The 23626-nt window shown below is 46.0% G+C and overlaps 1 protein-coding gene across 1 annotated transcript in view; it reads right to left on the reverse strand.

The window, feature by feature from the left end:
- The window catches only part of LMF1 (lipase maturation factor 1), a 180337-nt gene that overhangs the window by 120469 nt on the left and 36242 nt on the right, over positions 1 to 23626 (reverse strand). Inside the window, exon 4 of the mRNA XM_051632446.1 lies at positions 5022 to 5170. Within this exon, the coding sequence (XP_051488406.1) occupies positions 5022 to 5170 (149 nt within the window). The remainder of the gene's footprint in view (positions 1 to 5021; positions 5171 to 23626) is intronic.

Raw genomic sequence — 23626 nt, forward strand, 5'->3', positions numbered from 1 at the left:
GCCCAAGCTGGGGCCAGGGAGTGGAGCCTGCAGGGCATGGACCCATCTGCACCCAGACCCCGCCGAGTCCTCCCAACACCTGCATCAGCCAGTGATAGATTGGCAGCTTTAAATCTGAATTTCCTTGCTTTGGGCACTTTTAAATTAAAGTGGTAATGTGCTTTAAATCCTGTTTCCCTGGTTTTTCACTACACTCTTCAATCCTTTCCTCCAGAAACTAATCAAGATGTCTCAGACTCACTTATAGTCTCTGCCCCAGCCACCTTCCCTAGTAACTTATTCCATATGTCTGTGATCCTTTGCAAGACACAGCTCCACCTTAATTCCCTATTTATTTCCAGTTTCCCAACGTGCTGTTACACCCCTGGCACTTGAATCCCTCCCTCCTCCCCATTGCATCTCCAGTTGAGATAATTATTTGTACAGAACATCACATCATCAAGCTGGCAAACATTACCTGCCTAGTCTTTGACTACCATCCACATTTCAGTATTGCAATCCATCCTGAGCAGAAGGAATTGCTTATTTGAAACCCTTCAGAAATTACCACCTCTCCATTAACAGTCCAAGCAAGCTGTGTTGCATGTCCACAGCCTCACTTGTATCTATGTGTCTATGCTGCCATGAAAAGGAGATGAGCAGGTTTGCAGAAACAAGAAAGTGGAAACCTCAGATCACTGAAACTTCTTCATCACCATTGCTGACATGTTCCCATGGACACCTCCCTTGCTCCAAGCATGTGTCAGGTTGGGATCCATGTTACCAGCACAGCCATCATGAGCCCCTGGCTGTGTGTAACACAGGGAACTGCCAGGCTCCAGATCCACGTCTCACAAAAAGAAAGGCTAGGAGGGAAGAGGCACAGGAGAAAGCTTTAAATGGAGTTGATGAAAAGCCATGTACATGGAAGCTCACCATCAATGCTGGGCACTTCCAGAGGGACCACTAAAAACCAGCAGCATCATGGCCACAGGCCACCTGCAAGCAGGAAGCATTTCTTGTTGCTCTGGTGCAAGAAATCTCAATCTCAGCTCTTGCTTCTTGTTGTCCTTGAGTCCAACCTCACCTAAAGGCATTTTGTGTGCCTCACATTTTCCAGGAGGAACACCAGCCACTTAGGGCTGAGGCTGGCTGCAGGGCTCAACAGGATGAACCTTGTCTGAGTTCTTCCCCAGATCTCGTCAAATCACATTCCTGTACTTCTTTCCCCTTCCACGTGTTTTTTCAGTTACTAAGTTACTATAGTTACCCACACAGGTGTTGATGAAAATCAAGCTCTAACCTTTCTGAGGAAGTATCTATGTAACGTTTCTGAGACACTCAACTAATGAAGAAACAGCAACTGAATCTTATGGTTTATGTGTGCAATCACTAGGGACCTTCAGGATCCATAGAGCTACTATGAAGTTTCAGCAACATGATGTGAGCACCCCAGCAGCTCCCTGCCACTGCCCAGCCTGCCCCCAGCCCAAGCTGGGCAGGTATTTGGACTCTCCCAGCACACTGTTTTCACCTGTGGCAGGTAATTGCACAGCAGATATGAACTTGACAAACCTGCCATCTACTTTCAAATCTTTTGCAAAGAAAAAAAAAAGAAGGGGAAAAACATTTGCTGAATGGGGTACCAGTGCTGCACAGGATCCCAGCCCTGGTAATTCAACCAGAATTTCTCCTGTCCTGATTTGAGCCAGGATGAAACCTGAATCAGTAAAAGGAAAATTGGTTTCATCCTGGCTCAAATCAGGACATCTCCCCAACAGCACAGCCCAGACAACGCTGGTGAGACTTGGCTTTGACAAGCCATGAGATGCAGGGGAGATGCTGCTCCAGTGAGCTGGGAAAGCACAGCTACTCCTCCAACAAGTCCCATTACTGAGGATCAGGTGATTAAAATAAATAAATAAATAAATAAAATCTGTGGTTTGGCTAAAAGGCTTCCAGGAGCTGAGACCTCCCCCCAGGAACCCCAGCCTGCAGTGAGGGACTTGGAGAAGAAGCTGACCCAGAGTGGGGAGCTGGGCCAGTAGCACTCAGACAGCTCCACTGTCCTTAAACCCTTCAAACACACCGAGTCCAACAATAGCTCCACAGGGAACGGAGCAGCTGGAAACTGCTGAAAAATATGTATCTAGTTGAGAGAGGGCTGAGGCTTTGAGAGAGCAGCATGGATGGCTCTCCAGGTAGCTGCAGATATCAACACACCTCACTACCACCAGGCAACATGGCCAAGCAAAGTGCTGCTCCCTCCAACAAGTCACCACTGGTTTGGGTGACATTCTTGGTTAACCTGACAGGCTGAGCACACACTTTTTCTTACCTATCCCCTTGATTCTCCTGGAAACACAAACCAATGCTTTGCAACTCCCAAGCTTCAAGAGATCGGAGTGACAAAGAGTTGCAAGCAAAATGACAAAGACACCAAGTCACCGAGCACTTCTGAGACAAATCAATCCCATAAATGTCTGTTTGCATCACTTATTTCCTAACAAGCTGCTCACTCACACAAAGGGACCACTATTCTGTTGCCTCTGCATGTTCCTAAGAAGCATTTGTCTTTACATCCTGCACTAATGGATCATTAGGAACATCAAACATATAGATTGAATCACATAATTATGCCTCTTAACAAGTCAGCAATATTTGAGCTCAGCCCAGCACTTGCTGCCAATCAAACCCCAGATGCAGAGCCTGCCTGTGCTGCTCACTCCTGAAAGTTCACGGCCTGGATGGTTGTAACTCTCATCTGCTGGATCTCCCCTAAAAAAGCCCAGGTTGGTGTGCTCTGTGGAGATGGACAGCAACAACCTTCTGTACAGTCAGGTTTATTTTGTACTGAGCAGCTGCTGGGCTTGATCATCTGCTCCTTCACAGACTGATACAAGAGGAGCTGCAACAGGAGTCAGCACATCAGCACTTCTTTTGGTAGGAATTCCTAGTGCTCCAGTGTGAAGTCTCTGATTGCTAGAGCTCCACATGGAAAAAATTCCCAAATATCCTATGTTGAATGAGAAAAAAAATAAAGGGGGAGGGGTGGGGGGGGCTGACAGGCAAAATCTGCCCCCATGGACTGTTCATGATAGAGGAACCAACTGCAGAAGAGAGGAGAGCTATGGGGAAGGAAACTGGATTCTTCACTGAGAGCCACTGCATTGCAAAGAAAGACAAGGTGGCCATCTAAGGTGCACTTCAAACCACAGCAGGCATTGCTCACCTGACACCCAGCACAAGGGGAGAAAAACCAAGCTGACCTGAGGGAACGCTGTGTGCTCGGAGGATGGCACCTTCCACGGGAAGCCTCACCCCAACCAGCTACAACAGACCCTGGAGAACCGTGGGGGAAAGGCAAACTTTCTTTCTGTCTAAGACACAATGACCACCAATCCCTCTCCTCGGAAAATCTTCCTTCTGGACGCATACTTCAGCTCCTGACCCAAACAGGAAAGAAATCAAAGATGACCTGGGAGCAGGTGCTCTGGGAGGATATTTCGGTTTCACGCATTAAAATCCCTTCCCGGTGCCTGCAAGCGTCATTACCCAGCTGAGAAGGAAACATACACGTGTTTGGGCCCCAAGAACATTAAAGATACCATCAATCACCCATTTCCATGTGCTTGTATAGATCCCCATTTAATGACCTTTCCATGCTTTCCTCTCCCATGCCTGTTACTTATATATCAGTAGCCCAGACAGACAAGGGACTCCAGGGGCAGCATCTCTTCTGCAGAGGCTCTCCCTAAAATAACAGGAGAGTTATGGCCCTCCAGATAAAACCCAGGAGCAGCATAGAGATAACAGTAACAAAGATGTTCTGTGAGCACCATTTTCCTTTATATCCAGCTTGTCCCATAATTCAGAATATATATTACAAGTTAGCAGGAAGAGAGCAAAGCTCAGAGCCAGACTCCCATTTTAAAAGGAAAGGTGGATACAAACCTGGTGATCACGTAACTTATTAAGAAAATGAGCTGTGTTTCCCTACACTTGTTGTCATGGATTGTTTGATCCTTTCTATAATCAGCATCACACTGAGAAGAAATATTTCAGAAGCTGAGAAGCCTCAAGACTACAGGAATCAGCCTCCAACCATCAGGGACAAAGGGGAAAACCCCAATTTTTCTGCTCTTTTGAGGTGAATTTGCTGAACTGTGGTGGGCTGGGAAGCCTCCCTTTGATGCTGCAAGCACACAGCACCCATTTTCCAAGGATACCTACTGTGATAACACGTTCTCCACAAAGTTGCCGTGAAAACAGGTAACTCAAAAGGTAATACATAAGAAGTCTGTCTTTAACTTATTTCACATTTAAGATGAGGATGATAATTAAGAGCTTACTGAGCTTGACTACAGGTTCCAGCACTCCAGGAGCTGGAGTGAGAGAAGGATTTTTGAGCAAACGGACACAGGAATGTCCCATCCACCCATAATCTCTTTCTACAGTGATGAACCTTAGCTTAAAATTTTGGGATATTTTGAGATGGCCAAAACCTAGATCCAGGTGACAGGATAATGCCCCTGGTACACCTTTGACAAAGGTGTGTCAGTTCTTGTTGCATTCTTTTACAAGCTGCTTGGGAATTTCCACTGGCCCTGGGACAGTATCACAGCAATTGTTCTCTTCAAAAACACAGAGCAGAGAATGACATGTCAGTGAAGCACACAAACAAAAAATAACTCAGGGTAAAGCTCCTGGTTCCTGGAAAATACCCACTGGATTCCCAACCATCTTTGAAGAAGTCACAATACCCAGGTCTCAGACTTCACTGTTATTCCTTTCCAAGAGCCAATCCCAAGAGCAGCATCAACACAGAGATTCTTACCCCAATGTTTGTCCTCCTTCAACCAAGCACCAATAATAAATTGAAAGACACTGCAAACCAGAGCATGAAGCTTTTCCTGCTCCTTCCCTGCAGCCAGAAAAATCCCTACACCAGAGGACTCCAACGTGTTGGATCAGGGGCAGGTTTTCTGCTAGGATGAGATCCTCCTTCTGCTGTCACCTCCAAAATATAAAGTCCCACTTACCGCTCCCAGCATGATCCTGAAGATCAGCCACCGGAAGCCCCAGATGACGATGGTGGAAGGAGGAGTGTGGCGGGGCAGGCGGGAGAGGGTCCAGAGAGGGCAGAGGAATATCCCCAGGAACCCTGTTTCCAGCAGCTGTGATTCCCATCCTGTAGTGCCAAGGTGTAAGAAACGAAAAAAGAAAATAGTTATTGGACAAGACCTGCGAGTTATCCCTTCACAGATGTTAAACATGCAAGAAGTAAAAAAAAATAAACAACCCCGTAATGTTTTTTAAGTTTAAGTTGGGCAACTCTGTCCTAATGCACACACCACACTGGGAATTCACTTATTTTAAGCTACAGTGTGAATGACATGGTGCATTGGGTTGTGTTGGTCTTCTCCAAGCATGCTCACCAACACTTTTGTTGTTTACATCATTATTTTGTGCAGTGTGAAGACAAAGTAGATATAAGAACTTTTATGAAACAAAGGAGAAAGCTAACTCAGTGCCCTGGGAATTGGCAAGGTGGCTCAGGCACACAACTCATCAGTGCCACTACTGCAATCTGACCCAGCCCTTGCCAAAGGTCCCACTGATTTAAATGGATTTGTAAAAAAATGGGACAGTCTTTCGCTAGTATTTAAACCACATTAAGTCTTATTCACCATCAACAATAACGTGCATCCAGAAGCTTTGAATCTCAAAGAAAAATCCTAAGGAAAAAGATCCAAATGATCCATCAAGCCAGTTTTACACATTGCTGGATCTGGCAAAATTAGTCTAGCCTGAATACCAGTAGAGCTGAGATCAAAACACAGCCTGGAAACCACACAGGGAGCCTGTTACCTGCGACAGGGGATGCTTTGGAAAAGACAGACTATAACCTACTTCAGCCAATTCAGCATTTTGCATTTTCTTTTTCCAGCACAGCAGAGAGTATAAATATTGAAATGATGATGCTGGAAGAGCCAGAGCCAGCAGCTCTGTTTTGACAGGTGAAGTCCAATCTTCACTCTGCTTTTAAGTAACAATATATTGGTTCCAGAAATTAATTATTCCAGCTTTGTCCTACCTCTAATTACACACACTTCATTTCTGTGTGATGTGACTGCACTTGGAAGCCACTGAAAAAAAAAAAAAAAAGGACATTCAATGGCACACTAGTGGGGACAATTCCTGAAAATTCAGCAACCTTGTGGAGGCCATTAGAGATGCTGGCATTCCAATCTACATGTCTACGTAAATGAACCCAGACAGAGCTCATGGGCCACTTGTAGCCATGTTCCTTCCCAAGCGTCCCCCAAACCACTTCACTAGTTTTCAGGTGGCAGTGACAAAGCTTGGTCCATAGCAGGTCCCTTCACCAGCCCTGACAGGCAGGGAAACAACCCCCCAAAGGCATCAACTTCTCCCAGCTCCAGCCTGAGACACCTGATTGCACATCAGGTTGAGATTTTTAAAATCCATTATTTGATATTGTCACAGAAGTGAAATTACATTGAATTTGCTTTAAAATATTTGATGTAGCAGTCATGCAATCTCCTTTTTTTCTCAAAAAAGATCATTCTATGTCAAAAAGCTATTAAAAAAATCCCCATTCTGCCTCTATACATCCTGTGGTTTCTAGAACAGATACTCCAACTGCCAGAATTAGTGTTTCAGAGAGGAGAAATGAAGTATATTGTTATAAAAGCAGCCGCACCAGGAAAGCAATGGTTAACACCTAACACCACATGTGAAAGGTTGTTACTAAACCCAGGCACAAACAACAGTTATGGGGAGTTTATCTCCTCCGTTTCTGCCTGCACAAGAATCCCACTGTTATCAGCGTTTTCATATGTTAATCACTGTTCCCCTGCAGACTATAGGATGCAGGCTGGACGGCTGAGCAGGAAGGCGTGTGCCCTTCCATCTCCAACGGCCTCTAGATCCCTACGGATGCATCTCCCCTCGCAGAGCAGCGCTGGTTCCTGCCAGGAAGCACACACAAGCAATTTTTTCAATTTCGTTTGAAAACCAAGCTCCAGGGGAGGTGTTGGTGTGCACAGAGGGAAGGGGCAGGAAAGCCCAGCGCCATCCCACGCGACACGTTTCTTGCCCGTCGAAGGGGCTCTAGGAGCCCACATCCAGCTCCCAGGGACGGGTGGCCAGAGGGAAGCCAGAGCCTTCCCGGGATGCACTGGCCTCCAGGGATCAGGAGTTCAGCCTGCACCTGTGCTGCTGCTTCCAGAGCAACAAGTTTGAATCCTGGCACCACCACCCAGCTGCGAGTCCAAGAGCATAATCCAGCGAGAGCTCTGCCAGCGAGGGGGAGAGCTGGGCAGGGCTGGAGCACACGGTGCTGCCAGCTGGTGGGAGAAGCCTCCGAGATGACCCGCTGCTGACAACGGGGCTGGCAGCAGGCGCAGCTCAGCCGGCACCAACCAGGGTTTAACTGCAAGTGCAGCCAAGGACAAACTCCGGTCACAGCCCGATTTCAGAAGGCTCTGTCTAACCCTTCTGGGCTTGTGGCTCAATCCTGTCCAGCCCTAGCGACAGCGATGGCAGATTTGATGGCACAGCTGAAGTGCTGTGCCCTGCTCTGCGACTGACCTTCACGTCAGATCACAGCAGGTTCCTGCTAAAAAACAAGTTTAAGATGCAGATAAGCACAGAGAGCCTCTGATTTATTAACAACTCTCTTCCTGGTGGACTGAGTCTCCACAGCTGGTAATGTGGTCATGCAGATCAATTTTCTGTACTAGGACACATCACCCAGTCACCCTGCTCTCAGCCATGAAAGCTCCTCTCAAGACTCCATCTATCCTCCTTCCACCCCAAGGAGCTCCTCACCCCAGACCCTTCCCTGCAGCAGCCTTCCTGCTCCCAACCCCCTGCCAAAGCTGTCACCACGCTTCCCTCCCCTGTTCAACATGGGCTCATCCTGGTGTAATATGTTATTCCTCTTCCAGGCTTCATGGTCTGCAAACAGAGCACTGCTTGATGCTACTCCCTAAGAAATGCATGTGCTTGTGATGACAGGATCTATCTGGGATGCTACACATCATGTTTTCTACTAAAAATTACAGCTAAATAATCAAAACTTTAGGGACATGACCTCATTGTTCTACACCACAACTGTATCCACTGTACAGTGTAAAAGGAGGGAGCTCTGCTCCGTATCACGTTCACTGTATTGTAAGTTGATATTAGAAAGCAAGATTATGAGATCCATCAACAGAAACCTTGCGTTTCTAACTGCTGACTTACAAACAGTTGTTCATGTCTACCCCTTAAAAGCCTCAGACTCAAAATCCCCTGCAATCTTATACAGGTTTGAGGCCATAACCATGTGTCTGCTGAACACTGCTGAAGTCTGAGTGTTGCCACCTTCTAACACCACTTCTGAGGCTCACAAAGCCCAAACACACAGTGATACCTACAAGATATCAACCAAGTCATTGCACCTTGGCAGAGAAGACCTTAGGAATAACCGGTACTTGGCTGACCTGCGCAGCTAAGTAATAACAGTATTTTTCTCCCTATCCTTATCCTCCTCTTCTTGCTTCTTCCTCTTCTTCCGAGTGGGCAGCATTGATGGGATGTATCTGCCAATGTGGCAGTGCCAGGCAAAGGAGCCCAATCCAACCACATCCTCCATCACCACCAAACACACACTGGGAGCCACGTACCCAACCTTCCTCCAAGCTGCAGGAGTTCCCAGCCTTGACACATTTTAAGTTAATTCTAGCACAGCAAAAACATGGATATGAAGGAAGTCAGCTCCACGACCTGGGGGAGACCTATCCAATCCAATGATTCCCTCACTCTGGGGCAGTGGGAGGGAAGGGCAGGCACTGGGAGCTTACAGAGCATCTGCACAGCAGCCACAGAGAGTCTCGCCAACTGAGAAAGTAGCAGAAATATGGGAACCGAAGCAGTGATGACAGAGCAGAGACCTCCTGCCTGTAGCAGCACCAGTTTATCACATCCACTGACATTTCCCAATCTTAGCATTCCTGGAGTGAAACGTGTTATAAATGGCATCAAACCCCACCATATTTAGAGGCATCAAGGCTTTCTCAGAAAGGCAGCTCCCATCCTCAGAGCCCCAAACCAACACAGCCTCCTTGCCTGGGCTAAACCTCAGGGCTCACCTTCGCTCCGGTCCCTCCGGCCCCGGCGCACACTGATACTGCTGGGAACGAAAGGGTCACGTTGTTGACCCACCTGCTCCTGTTTTCTTCAGTTGGATCTAGTCAAATTTCAGCAGCTGCAGCAAGGCACAAAGCGCCCCATTGTTACCTCCCGCGCAGCCGGAGAGGGAGCCACGGGCTCGGTGGCTTTGCTTTTGCTTTTTCTTTTTTTTTTTTATTTTTGGAAAAAAAAAGAAAAATGAAATAAAATAAACTGCCAATGGTGGCTGCACTTGCCCCACACGCGTTTCAAATGTTTGTTACGTGCTCCAAACTTGATGCAGCAACATCTGTAGTTTGGTATTTTCTAGAGGTCTCTGCTGGGGCAGGGGAGGAGGCGAAGTGAGGAAGACGTGCTGGGGGGGCAGGAGAGACAGGGAAGTGGAGGAAGCAAAAAAAAAACAACCCACCAAACCAAAATAAAAAGCTTTGCCATTTTTCTTTTAGGGTTTTCAAGTGTTTTTCTTCTTCAGAATTAGAGAACATCAAGTGATCTCTAGAGTCAAAAAGCATTTGCTGCTTGAAGGAGGAGCGGCGGAAGCCGGCCCCGCGCGGCCCCACCGCGTCCTTCGGCACACACCGAAGCCCTTGGCAGGAACATCTGATGTGCTGCAGAAAACATTACTGGTGCTTAACAAGTAAAAAAATAAAATAAATAATAAAAAAATTCAATTTGGCACCAACAGCCTCTAAAAAAGTCCAAAGCAGCCCCATTATGGCTCCCTATAGAGAGTATTATTTCCAACGGAATATAGATTATATATCATTATATCGTTAAGGTTTCCATTTTTCATCTTTTTTATTTACCATCAAATACCTGATGAAAAAACCAGCTAACTTATGGCAGCTTGCTGTGGCTATAGAGGAAAGCCAGTGCAACCCCTTCCCACCAGTCCCACACGCTGCACCTTCCACCTTCCTACATCCCAAACCAGTTTACATGGACATCTGGGGAGAAAGCAACAAGGCAGAGAAGGACAGAAAGCCTTCAGAACTGCACATAAACCAGCCAGGTCCAAAAGATAATGAGGTCTCCTCTTTTCAATTAACCTTTTTTATTTATTTTTTTTGAGAAAAAAATATCTGATCAGAACCAAAAGTCACACCTAGTTATGGCAGAAATAGCTCAAATAATTTATTTTTATTATTTCCCCTTCCTTCAAGGTGAAACAGCACACTGTCTCTGTGTACATACCTACACGGAAAATTTATAGAGAGCATGTCTGCACAGCACAGACAAATGCTTCTACAATGTACAAGCATTTTATGGCTCTCTGCAGGCAGCACAGGAGGAGCAGGGACAGTGCAGCTGTCCCCTATGAATATTGTGTGTCAGATGCCCCGGCAGCCCCAGCAAGGGAGATACCCAATCTGGACTGACTCACACTGGAATTAGATTAACTGCTCCCGAGCCTCTCCTCCTACCTCCCTGAAATTCAGTCTGATAGCATTTCAGCACTAGCATTAAAACACCTGTTGAAAATAGTCTGGGTTAGGCTGCTGACCACAGGATATTCTGACCATGGATTTCAGCCTGCAGATACTCCCTGCAACCACCACGGGTGGTTCAACCAACGCAAAAAGCTCCACATCCTGCAGGCAGCAACACATGGAGTAAATTTGGTGTCTACCTGCCCGTGTGCTCCTGTGGGCACTGGGCTGCTCTTCTCCTCTGCACCCACCACTCATCCCTGTCACCTTCCCCATCAGGACCTCCTCCTTTCCCCTGCCATCCATACTCACCTCCCACTTGCAGAAAAGCAGATCAAATAGGAAAATGCTCAGAGCTCTATTGATATATCAACATTTATTTTAGTAAGTACATATTGCCTGGAAGGAGGACAATCAGGTCAAACCTGGCCCTCTTCCAACTGGGAAAGATAACACTCAAAAAAAAAAATATTCAAAAAAACTCACCCATGAAAAATACTTGGTTTTGCTCTTTCCTTGCTTTTATTTATTTATTTTTTTAAACAAAATACTCTGTAAATCATACAACTTCCATCATTCAGAACAACAACTTCCTCAAAGGAAGGCAAAGGTCCCAAAACTCCTAAGAAGAGCTGCATCATTTTGAAGTGTCCTGCTAACTTGTCCTCTAGTCAGTCAAAATACGGCGCCTGGCAGCGTGAAATACTGACAACACTAAAACCCATGGCAAAATTATCACCAGTTTCAACTGGGTTTGGCTTTCAGGCAGGATTTTCACATGTCTCAGCTACCACCTGTTCAAACATGCTCATTTTTCCTCTCTGCTGCAGACAAGCACCAGAGGAACATGCTCACTGGCTGGCCCCAGGGACAAGGGAGAGCATCACAGTGCTGAAGGTGACACTAAAAACCCAAGGGAGCAGGATCTGTCTGCTGCTGTGCCATTGCAGGCTTCAGGAGAGCAACAGCTGGATGCAAACAGCTTTGACTACAGAAGAAGGAAGCTCTTGGAAAGCAGAGGATGTTCAGTGAATTGCTTTAAGTCCATGTGCAGAAGTTCACACCAGGATCGATCTTGCTCCACATCCCATAAGCACTGGGTGCTCCACAAGGCATCACCAGCAGCTGCCCTCCTCCTGCCACATTTTGCCTTTTTTGCCCCCAATATTATTTTTTCCTTTCCAGAAGGACAACAAACCTACCAGGAGGACAGACTCACTCCCATCACTCTCTAGCTTTCCAGTTATCAGTAAAAGTAGAGGCACAAAGAGCACATACAAGGAAATGTTCAAGTTTGTGTCAAGGTTAAAAAGTTTCCCAGGGCTCCCAATGGATGGGATTCCTGGCAATTCCTAACAGAAAGACCAGGTCTCCCACAGTCCATCTGTAAACATGAAAACCCTGTTAATAATGTCAGACAGAAGCTCTGAATCTCCTCCATCAACAGGCAGAGCACGCACACAAGGCTTAACTTTGAAATAATGTAGGTCTTCAACCAGAGGGACATTCAAGCCCAGGCATCAGCACTGCACACACCACAGGAGCACAGCAAAGCTCTTCTCAACTGCTAGCAAGCAGAAAACTTCAACTTTAAGACTTGAAAATACTGCAGAGCAACAAAAAACCCCTTCATTTTGAAGTCACCCAAACCCCCCCCAAAAAAAAAAGTTCTGAGTGCAACAGATGCTGAGGTCAAAAGCACATCAGAACTAGGAGCGATGCTCAAAAAAGGAAGAAACTGGTCACCACAGCTCTGAGGAAAAGACAAGGAGGAAAGACAATGATTTATTGCTTCTCATTTTGGTGGTGCCTTTCACTTACGGATCCTAGAACAAAGACATACCTCTCTCCAGCTGCCTGTCCCATGGGGACTCAAGTCCTTTCAGAGCTCTGAAAGCCAAAGCTCGGAGGGCTGAAGGACAGAGTCCCCTTGGGCACTTTCCTGCAGAGATAACCTCACTCCTCCACTCCCTCCCCCAACACCAACAAGCCCAATATCTGAACCAGCTTCCTGCAGACAAACTCTGCCATATCTATTTTCCCCAACCACCACCTATATTCAATGTTTCAAACTTCTCGTCTGCCAAAGAGATAAGAGACTGGTTAGACTTCATGTTCCTGCAGCCAACAGAACAGTTCTTGATGTTTTTGGAAGATTTGGGAAAATGTTATCAATAACTTTTGTTCTTAAAGTATAAACCACATAGAAAAAAAAATTTAGCTTAAAAACTTTTAAAAGCTTCCAAGTGCTCTCCAGGGTAGTCATTAGAAACTACTTAGGTAACAGAAGGGTGATAACAGTGAGCTAATGCAGCATTAAATTAGTCCTCCTTCCATGCAGAACTTTAAGTGACAGAGGAATCAGTTGGGAGGATTTTTATTTTATTTTTTAAATAATGAAGTTAATGGATTTCCTGTTTTTAGCTCTGTGGGCGGCTGTCATTTTGAGGGATCTGTACATACTGTATTTAATTACTCTGCCTTAAAGTAACAAAAATAATTTCATCTGTGTTTGGGTGAACTCATGGGCACCAGCATCTCTCAAGCATGGCCACCATGGCAAGGAGAAGATACAAGCATTGCTGCTCCTCAGTGAGGGGTGTGTTGCCTCTGGAGATGTGGGACCACAGCAGCTACTGCTCATTTATTGGGATCTCAAGCCATCCCTCAAGATATTCCCATGGCCACCAGCCACAAGACCTGTGCCACAGCTCTCGGTGAGCTGAGGGGAAGGAGCAGCAGGAGTGCCAAGAGCTGGCAGTGGCATCCCAGGGTTCTTGTTCTTCACCATCCTCCTGCAGGCACAGCCTGGGTTGGTGCTGGGTCCCAGGTTTAACAGCTCCTCAGGACTCACCTACCACAGCAGGGGATTCACCCCATCTCACCCTCACAGATTATTCAGAGCAGGGTCAATAATGGCCATCAATCAACTTGGACAAAGTTCAGCAGGATTTAGGTTGGCCACAAAGGAGGGAGAAAAAAAAGCTAGGCAGCCTGCAACAGTCCACAAACCCCACACAACAGGGAACTTTGTAAATTAAATGGGAAGTGACAGAAGGGACTGACTGTGAAACAAGACACTGAAGAACCAAGCCAGAAACAGGCACAGAATTAAAGGAGAAGCCAAGGGCAAAAGACACCACCAGGACCAGGTGATAGAACTGGTTTGGTGTTGGTGCTACATGTTGCACCAGGGCACAGCACATGCTCTGCAAGGGCTGTGAGCTCCCACTCAGCCAGTGCTCAGTGGAAGAAAAGAAAGTCTTTAAAGGCTTGAGACAAAAAAGCCCAAAGGCAGAGAACAATCCCTGGCTGGAGGCTGGAGGAAAACTTTCCCTGTGGAACCCATAAACTACCTACTGCTAAGCTCCCTAATTTCCTTTGAATCAGGAGGTGCTGGTGCTGCTGGGAGCAAGTCTTGATGGAACAAGTAGGAACTCTGGCACTGCCTTGGGAATAAAGCTCCTGGGAAGGTCATCTTGCAACCTGGCCTTGCTACAGATGGACTCTTTCAGAAATGGAACAGGAGTCTTCAAGCATCTGGGAGAAGTCCCACCTTATTCCATCCTGCACAGCACCCTGAACCTTGAGAGGTTGTTGCAACCAAGGGCATAAGAGTCCTTTGGTTGACAGAAAGACACCAAGGGCTTCAAAAAATGTAACTGAGTTTCAAATTCCAAAAAATCCCTTTAGTCCTCATCTCTTCTAGGTTAGATTCCTTCTTACTGTGCTTACTCTCCACCAAGAGAGCTCTCATATGAAGCAGAGACCCAGCAATTTCCACCTTCTCAAGCAACCTGTTGAACACATTTTATCTGTTCTTTATGGACAGGACCCCTGCAGGACTGTGCCATGTGCCTGCAGAGCTAAATTGCTAAAAACAGGTGTCTGTTGGGTGTTAAATCTATCTCCAGGCTGCTTTGGCAGCTTAAGAAACCATTAGCAGCTGTTAACATGGTTTGCATGGCAACGTTGAGCCCAACAGCTCAACCAGCCCACTTTCTTCACCATTTCAAAACCATCATTCCCCACTTGTCCACTTCAAGCAAGAACAAATTAAATGCAATACCATGAAGGCACCTGGCAAGCTATTTTGCTAGCAGACAGAAAGCAAGTCTTGAAATTAAAAGCATAGTAGACAAATTTTTCCTGCTGTATCATGTGAGGTTCCTGTTACCCCTGGTAGATGACATTTTAGCCTCATGCAAGCACATGCTTTGGCATCAACATTTGCAAGAGATGATTCTCACTGAGGGATGACTCCATTCAGGCTTCCCCATCACTTTGTAGTGGATTTCTCATTTAAAATTTTCTCTGCCTCCCTAATTTTTTTCTCAACATGGAGCTGCCTTGTACAGCTTGTATATGGGCACACGTCAGATGGCCAGGAGGCACCAGCAGCTCTGCAAGCCAGGAATGAAGCGTGGGGAGAGACAGTGTTTGCACAGCCCAGATCCCACCAACCACACTCATCCAAGGAAAAGGCAGCAGTGCTCAAGCCTTACACACCAGGAGGGACCAGAACCTACTTTAACCCACACATGGAGCTTTCATTTACATTCCTGCACCATCTTTTACACTCAAAATTAAAAAAAAAAAAAAGTCAAACAAAAAAGTGCAGGACATTATTTATACAAGACAGCATGAGAAAACCACTACAGTACCTATGGTATGAATTTTCTGATTCTAAAAGGGGATTTGCTCTGTCTGAAGTGAAGGCTGTTTTTTGGAAAACTGACATTGCTGTGTCCTTTAGGACATCCCCTCTGTCCCAGCAGAAGCAAACAAGACTCTTCACTTAGCTACATCATTCTGGAGTAACTCAACTAACTAATGAAGCTTCAGTGATGTAAACCTGCTGTAATTCAGGAATGGTTTCCATCCAGGCGTTTTTCAACATGATGAGCTCAGAAGGGGCCAAAATGACTAATGGGACCTCAACACCCACAGCTTTAACCTCCAAGAACAAAGGAAGGAGCAGGAGGAAGGAAGAGCAAACATAGATCTCAGGAAACCAAAAAGCTGCTTTCAAAACCCAGCAGATTTTTAAAAGATCTGATGGATACGTAGGAGGAAGCAGCAGGTTTTTGGCAATTTCAGGATGAGTGCCAAAAAGCCAACTGCTTTAGGAAGTCATTCTCTCCCTGCACAGCCACCTCAGACCAAAACCTGCTATTTCCAGCTTAAACAGAGAAAGGCTAATTAAAATCCTGCAGGCCTGGTGTCAAGATTTCAAATGGCAATCTCTCCACCCCATTCCCCAGAAAGAGCTACATTTATTAAGTAGCATGTCAAGACCATAATTTTATTTTATTTTGCCATAAAGCAGCCCCAAACATTGCCCCAATTTTGCCTTTTCTATTCCCTCTACCACAGAAATTCCCCGCCACAATCAAATTACCTGTCGGTCTCCACCAGGATACACTAAGTGGAGAGAGAAGTAACTGCAAGTCTCAAGATCTCGGGTCATTTCTTTATGCTCTTTTCTCAGCCTGTCCTAATATTTTACCCCCTCTATGAAATGCAGATTCACAGCAGCCACCCAGAGCAGCTTCCACTCGTGTCAAACACGAGCGGAAAGAAGTTAATCTTAAGACCTACAAAACTATATATATGCCCAATTATCATAGGCATCTAATACATAAATTTAGACTCGAGTTGATTAAAAAAAAAAAGTAAGTATAAATCAGTTTTATGTTGAAAAACAGCCAGGTGTGGCATTCATTAAGTGTTGCTTTTATTAGCATGCCATTCACTATGTTGCCTTGCCACATGTATAGATACGACTTGTTAAACTCTACAATCTCAAGATGCTGGCAAGAGAGCCAGAGACAGACACCCTTATTAATCTGAACCAGCAGCTGTGAGAATGACTGTGCATTCCATTTTTAGGAATAAGCAAGTTTCAGAATGGTAAGAAAACAAAAAAGATAAAGCAACACAAAGCAGGGTTATTTATTTTGACAGCTGTGGTTTAGTTGGTTTAACTGCTTATGATGGTTCAAAAAGAAACTCTGAAATCCACTTTGTAAAAGTAAGGAAGCCTCAGGGACAGCAGCCAGGCTGTGAGTTAGGAGAGGAGACACAGCTGAGCTGCACTTTTTGGGGTTGGGGACAACCCTGGGGAAGGGGCAGGGACACAGCAAAGGGCTATGGTGCCCCTGGGGTTATGGGTGCTCCTGGGAGCTGCAGGTGCCCACTGCACAGCGCCCAGTGGGTGCAGGGCCCCTGCCTCCTCCTGAGCACAGGCAGGTGGGCATGACCCTGTGACTCACTACCTGACCCCAAAATCCCCCCCAGTTTTGTCCATATAGGTGCGGGTACTGGTGGCTCTGGGGAATCCCACTCCTGGCTGGCTCCCTACACTGAAACCCCAACAGGAAGCCCCTGCCTGGCCTGAGCAAATCACTCACAGCAACCCCCTGGGATTGTTTGTTTGAAACCAAGATGAACGTGCTTCTCTTCAGTGGAAGTTAGACTTACCAACACAAAGCACTTAGCATTCATATATTCCAAATATTTAACTGCCATTCACCTGAAGGGCACAATAAATTGCTAATTCTAGCACCTAAAAACAGGTCTCACCTTGATGCACCTCAAGAAGGTCCTGCCAGCATCCCAGTGAGACTGATGGAGCCTGCAGGGAGTGGGCAGGGAGGCTGTGCCTGGCGTGGGGCTGTGGCAGTCCTGGCCACCAGCCTGTGCTCCCTGGCCACCCCTGGGACAGGGACCAGGCACAGCAGGATGGGCTCCAGCACAAAGATGCAGCCACGAAATTTAAAAAAAAAAAAAAGGTAAAGGGAGGAAAGGAGAAAAACTCCCAAACCAAAACCAAACCATAGTACAGAAATAACAAGGCAATTTCCAATGGTGAGTTTGTTTCTGCATGTGAATTAATTCCTCTGTAACCCCCCCTTTTTTTTTTCTTGGAAACACTGACAGCAGAGGAACACAGACGACTGGCTACATGTTTTCTCATACACTTGCTCTTTCACAGGACCTGTGTCTTAGCCCTGATCAGCAGAAGTTCTGCAGATACGCTAAGACTTCATGAAATATAATTAAGACCTACCAGAGCAAGCACTCCGTTAATGACACAGCCACAGTTAACTGGCATCAACTGCACATCTTCTATGAGAATGACCACTCATTATGGCCTGAACAAAAACAAGATTGTCCATTCCTGGAAGTTATGAGCCACCCTCTTTTTTGGAAAACACTACACATTCAGTTTATGGTTGGGAATGCCAGCTAGGATAAATTACTTTTACCTTTCCTAGCGTTCCCTAGCTCTTGGAAAATAATACATATTTTTCTTTGTTTTCTGGCTTTTTTTTTTTTTAGAGTTTTTTCCTACTTTTGAACAGTCAATATTATTACTTTTGGTCTTACATTTTGTTAGCATACATTCCTCTAAAAACACTTCCCTGAAAGGGAACTTCCAGAAGAGCTACAGTCAGTTTCCAAGGAGGCAGAATTCAACATCAAACAAAATGGCAACCTACATACTATTTTATACTCTTAAAAAACAAAAACAAACAAACAAAAAAACACAAATAAAACCCAAAAATCCATAATTTACATCTTTGGCAAAGGTGAGGCCATAACCTCTCCCCCTTGTCCCCTTCAATGTAGTTCCAAGCCCGAATTCATCTGGGACAGAAGCAAATATACTTGAGCTGTCACACTCAACTGTCAACAGAATAATGTGATGGGAGAAGTATCAAGGGAGTGATCAAGAAACTCTTGGAAATGAAAACAGATAGATGTTTCCAAAATTACATCTACCTCAGACTAGTGCTAGCTGAAATCTCTATTTACCCAATGCAAAGGAACTGGAATTGCACTCTGCAGCAATGACTGTGCAAGACTCAACAATTTTTGCATACTCCATGGGACCTGCCACAATCTGCTTCAGGCTGAGCCACTGCCTCAGTTTACCTGTTTACCTCCTCTCCCGTGCCCTTTGGGTGGCTTTTTCATTGTCCCTCAGGTGCCACCACAGCAGGCACCAAAGGCAGACCCGCTCCTGAGGCACCAGTGGCAGCACCATCAGGTTGAGAACTGCAGGGCTCTTCATTTCTTGTTTTCTGCCCCATCCATCAAACAAGTTTCCCTTGACAGGGTACTGAGCACACTCATGATATCTGTCCCAGGGTACTGCCCCCCCAGCTGCAGGGTCTGGACAATGACTGCTGCATCTACAGGGCCAGACAGGGTGATGGGGGAATCCTGAAGCTCCTGGCACAGCAACATTATGAAGCAACAGCTAATGTTTTATGTCTCTCAGTTCTATTTTTATTCATGCCTACATCCCATAGTCAGTAACCAAACAAAGCAATAAAGACAACCTTAAATCCAGTCCCATCTTTCGTCTCTTCTAGCCAGGAGATCATAAAAAACCCCAAAACAAAATTAACAACAAAAACAAACAAGAAAGCCCCCCCACCACACTCACAGGATGCAATCTTTCATTTTTAATTATCCAACAGTTTAACTGGCAAGGCTTTTCCCACTCCCCCAGGAATGCATTTTTAACATCATTAGCCCTTTTCCTACTTCACAGAGATCTTAACAACTATTCACTACTTATTGCTTCTGCTACAATTTGAAACCAATTGCAAATTAATTGTTGGAGATGTTCAGAGCAGGAATCTCCTCCACATAAGTCAGCATAGATTTCCTAAGGATGTAGCAGCATGAAGGTTGTCCAGAGGAGCCCAGATGACTCTGGCCAGGTCATCACTCATGGGCTGGGTGGGTTTGCAAGACCCATGGGTGAGGTGTGAAGACCCAGCAGCACTGAGCAAACTGCACAGGCAGTTTATCAAGCTAAGGTGTCCTAACGCTTACGCCACCTCTGGCCACTGTCCTGATTCAGATCACTCCAACAAAGTAGCTCTCTTGCCTCTCTGACAGATCCTGCATCATGTTTTTTTGATGCATTGGGCATCCCAGCAAACATCTCCCCACAGCATCTCCAGAACCACCCCCTTTCTCCAGCCCAGCTGCAAACGTCATGAAGCCTTTCCAGTAAAGAAAGGAAAGGAGAAGAAAAGACGCATATTTTCCCACCAATATTACCATTCCCTGAGTTCTACCAAGAAGCTGCCAGTTGGAAGGATTCAGCAGTTTAATGATAACATAACAGAGGGCACAGCAAGGTTTTCCCTCTCCCCTCAGTGTGGAGCTGCCAGCCACGGCACTGCCGGCAGCCTGGGTGGTGGGGTTCCCATGCATGGGACATCCAAGTCACTTGCCAGGATATTCTGTAGCATATAATTAGAATTTTCACTTCTAATTTGAAGAAGAAGCTTTTTATATTTTTATATAAACCACCAAAATCAACCACATTAAAAAAAAAAGTCAAACAGGAGAGTGACAACTGACATTAAACAGCTTCTCACGTGTCCCAGTACCACAAGCCTCATACACCCGCTCAGTTCTCCCTGCTGCAAGAAATCCAAAAGACTTCAGTGCATAAAATGAACCATATGAATTAATCACTGGCTTTTCTGTCCTCACTCTGCAGTGTTATTAACTCAGGCTGAAAAGGCATGTGCCCCAGAACAAAGGGTGATCCAGCAAGGGAGCGCGTAGCTCGTTAAGCGTTCAGCAACGTAAAGCCAGCCTGGAAATGCAAAATAGCAGGAACTGCTTGGGGAGTTCCCATACAGATGGTTATGGATGTCCCAAAGCAGGGGAGAACATCCTGCAACTGCTTTCCTGCTGAAATTGCAAGTGAATGGAAACACCTCTCAAGCAGTCGCTCAAAGAATGCGCTCTTTTTATCGACAGAAATAACCACCCCGTCTTTGATGCAAACTTTCAATCATTAATGGGAAACTTGTCAGTAAAGCTGGGGGCTGAAACTCACTAACTGGAAACACGTGCGTAAGGAGCTTGAACACCAGCCCCCCTTATCCCAGTGATTTATCATACACCTGAGCCCGTGGTGTGCTCACACCAATAAAGGCCTGGAATGAAGAGAGGAAAGAAATGTTTTATTTGAAAATCATGTGAAACATGGTAAGGGAACCAAAATTCGACACCATCTGCATTATTTGTAAAAATAATTACTTTATAAAAAAGCCAATTTTTAAATGGTACCAATGGCAGTAACTTAATACAAAAAACCCCCACGCTCTCTAATAAACACAGTAGTGCTCAGTTGGACTAGATGGACTTAAGAGAGATCAGTAGTTTTTTAGTGTGACACAATGTTGAACTCCACATGACTCCATACCAAAGATAAAACATTTTTTAAGAGACATAGAAAAGTGGAAATGAAGAGAACTGAGCACAGCAAGCCCCTGGACTTTTGAAAGGGGTGAGAAAGTGCTTTGCTTCAAAAGAAGAGCCCAGATCTTCTTCCAACCAATGCATTTGCAGAGAGGGGAGATCTCAGCAATTACCTGGAATTTCTGGAGATGCTTGTTGGTCTGCAGAGCTCTTTCCATTACAGAGGAAGGCCTCACAAAGCAGAGGGTGACAAAACCATATGGACACCTAGAGCTCCCACTGGCACTAGCTGCTCTAGCCCAAGGCAGCAGGTACCAGTGGCCCGGCAGCAGGAGCTATTTTCTGACAATCACATGAACCTTCTAATTCACACCAGTTTTATACCTGGTGCTGCTACAAAGACAGACTATTTTGCCTTCCATGTGTACACGGCCAGTGACACAACTGCAAAACTGACTACTTTCAATCTCAGCAGGAAAAGAAGCTTCTGGCAACTCAGGATTTTGAAGTGAAATAAAACACTTGAGAAAGATATTCATGTACAGAGTAATTTTCCAAGAGGAAAGTGCTGACCCTTAAAGAGTGGCATGTGTCAGGGGTTTTTTAAATTTAATTTTACTTCAAACTCACAAAGGAGAATTTCAAAATACTGTTTGTAACCATAAGCTAGAGTTAAAAGGTATTCAATAAAAATGTACACCAATTTCTTCTGGACATAAATCCAAAAGGTAAGATTGTGCAACATCAGTACTTCATATTTAATAATAACAAACAGATGGGAAAATATTACAATAAATTATTTAAACTGTCCAAGCTGTGTGCCAGAAAGCCTTGGCCAAATTCCCCTGCTTAACTATCCCTACACCATTTTCACTGAGCAGATCTCAGGGCTCTCCATACTTCTCTAGACTGAAATGCATGCACCAAACAGCTTTATTTTCAAATAAAATCAAATGAGTAAAATCTGAGCTACACTTCAGGGCTCACACCCCACTGCAAAACAACTGCAAGAATCTTGCACAACAAGCTGTGCCCATGTCGTGGCACAGATGGAGCTGCTGCACTGATCACCAGACCCAGCAGCCCAGAAGAAACCCCCCAAGGATGCAGATGGATCCTCACTCTGAGGTCTGCTCCACTCCTGTACCCAGGGGCAAGTTTTAAAGCCCAAATGACATTTCAGATTGAACCTCACCCACTCTGCAGCCAGGACAGAGGCAAGACAGCTCTTAGCACTGACTGCCTTCCAAATCCCTTCCCGAGGGCTCAACAGCCAACACAGCTGTAAATCCTGGAGCCTTTTAGGACAAAGATCCCTGTGCTGTGCCCACAGATCCCCACGGGTGTGGGAATGAGCATGGAGTGATGCTGCTTCATGCCAGCCCTGCCCTGAGCTGGCCACTCCTGGCCCTGGCTCCGTTGCCATCATGTGGGGCTGCTCAGTGCCCGCACAGCCTGGGCAAGTCCCAGGCAGCAGGTGAAGCTCCTGCTGAAGGCACACACCTTCCCACCTAAACATCAACTCCTATAGCTGCATTTTCTGAAGCTCCAACTTAAGGTGTTTAATCTAAAGCATCAAATCTTGATTTTAAAAAATCCTCCTCCTCTCCTTGGTCATTAGCTGTCAGGCACGTCTGTTTTAAAAGCTGAACAAGCCAGAAGAGGTCATATCAAGTTGTAAGCCATGTAAATGGGAACATAATATATTTCTCAGTTAAATAAAGAAGACAAAAAGTGGTATTTTAAAGCTTAAAAAAGGGCAGAATAGAAGGGAAGAGCTACAGCTCTGTTATTTCCTTAGACACCTCCCCAGCATCTCCTTCCCCCTTGCTGCCCTTCCCCATCCCTCAGTTAACTGTTGGTGTCCCAAGGGGGGCAGAGCAGGCTGGCGTGCCAGCTCCATGCCATGCCTTCCTCTGGCACAGCTGGACAGATCCAACTGCACTGAACCTGCTCCACATTTTCACCCAGAATTTATTCCTCGTGTTTACCAAACTGCATTACAAAACCAAACAACAAAATAAAGGCTGCCAGCAGCGTTTGCCCCTGTGACAATTGGCGACAAGACAGGGTTGTCCCACAGCCCGTCCTTCCCTCTGCCATCACACGGGGACAGAGCTCTGCCCCACACTCCAGCTCTCCACCCAAAAATAACAACATTACCTCAGCAACTCAAAACAAGGGACAAGAGCGATTTCCCCATCGGTTTCTACCCGTTGCCCTTCACCTTTCCCACTGCTCCTTTGCCCCAGAGGAGCCTTCCTGACGTCCCCTCCCCACCCTGCACCCAGATTGCTCATTGCTTATTTATTACACAGGTTGTTTATTCCCACCACCACCCTTTTTTGGGGGATCATCTTTGCTTTTTTTACCCCTCTCATACAGAAGTGCCACCCTATTTTTGGAGAACCACAGGAGGACTTTTCCCCCCTCAGTCCCACCGCTCAGCTCCCAGGTTGTGTGCAAGTGCAGCTGTCCTGTTCCAGCACCAAACACCCCCTTTGCAGAGGAAAAATAAAAGTCCATGTCTGCAGAGTCACACGCTGGTTTGGGTTGGTAGGGATCTTAAAGATCATCTAGACCCAACCCCCTGCATGGGCAGGAACACCTCCCACCAGACCAGGTTGCTCCAAGCACCATCTGGCCTGGGCTTGAACATTCCAGGGATGGGGCAGCCACAGCTTCTCTGGGCAACCTGTTTCAGCATCTCACCACCCTCAGAAGCAAGAGGCTGGGTGCTGACAGCTGACCAGGCTGGAGCTGCAGGACCTGTT

Source organism: Apus apus, chromosome 14 (assembly GCF_020740795.1).
Source record: "Apus apus isolate bApuApu2 chromosome 14, bApuApu2.pri.cur, whole genome shotgun sequence".
In the NCBI taxonomy this organism is placed as follows: domain Eukaryota; kingdom Metazoa; phylum Chordata; class Aves; order Apodiformes; family Apodidae; genus Apus; species Apus apus.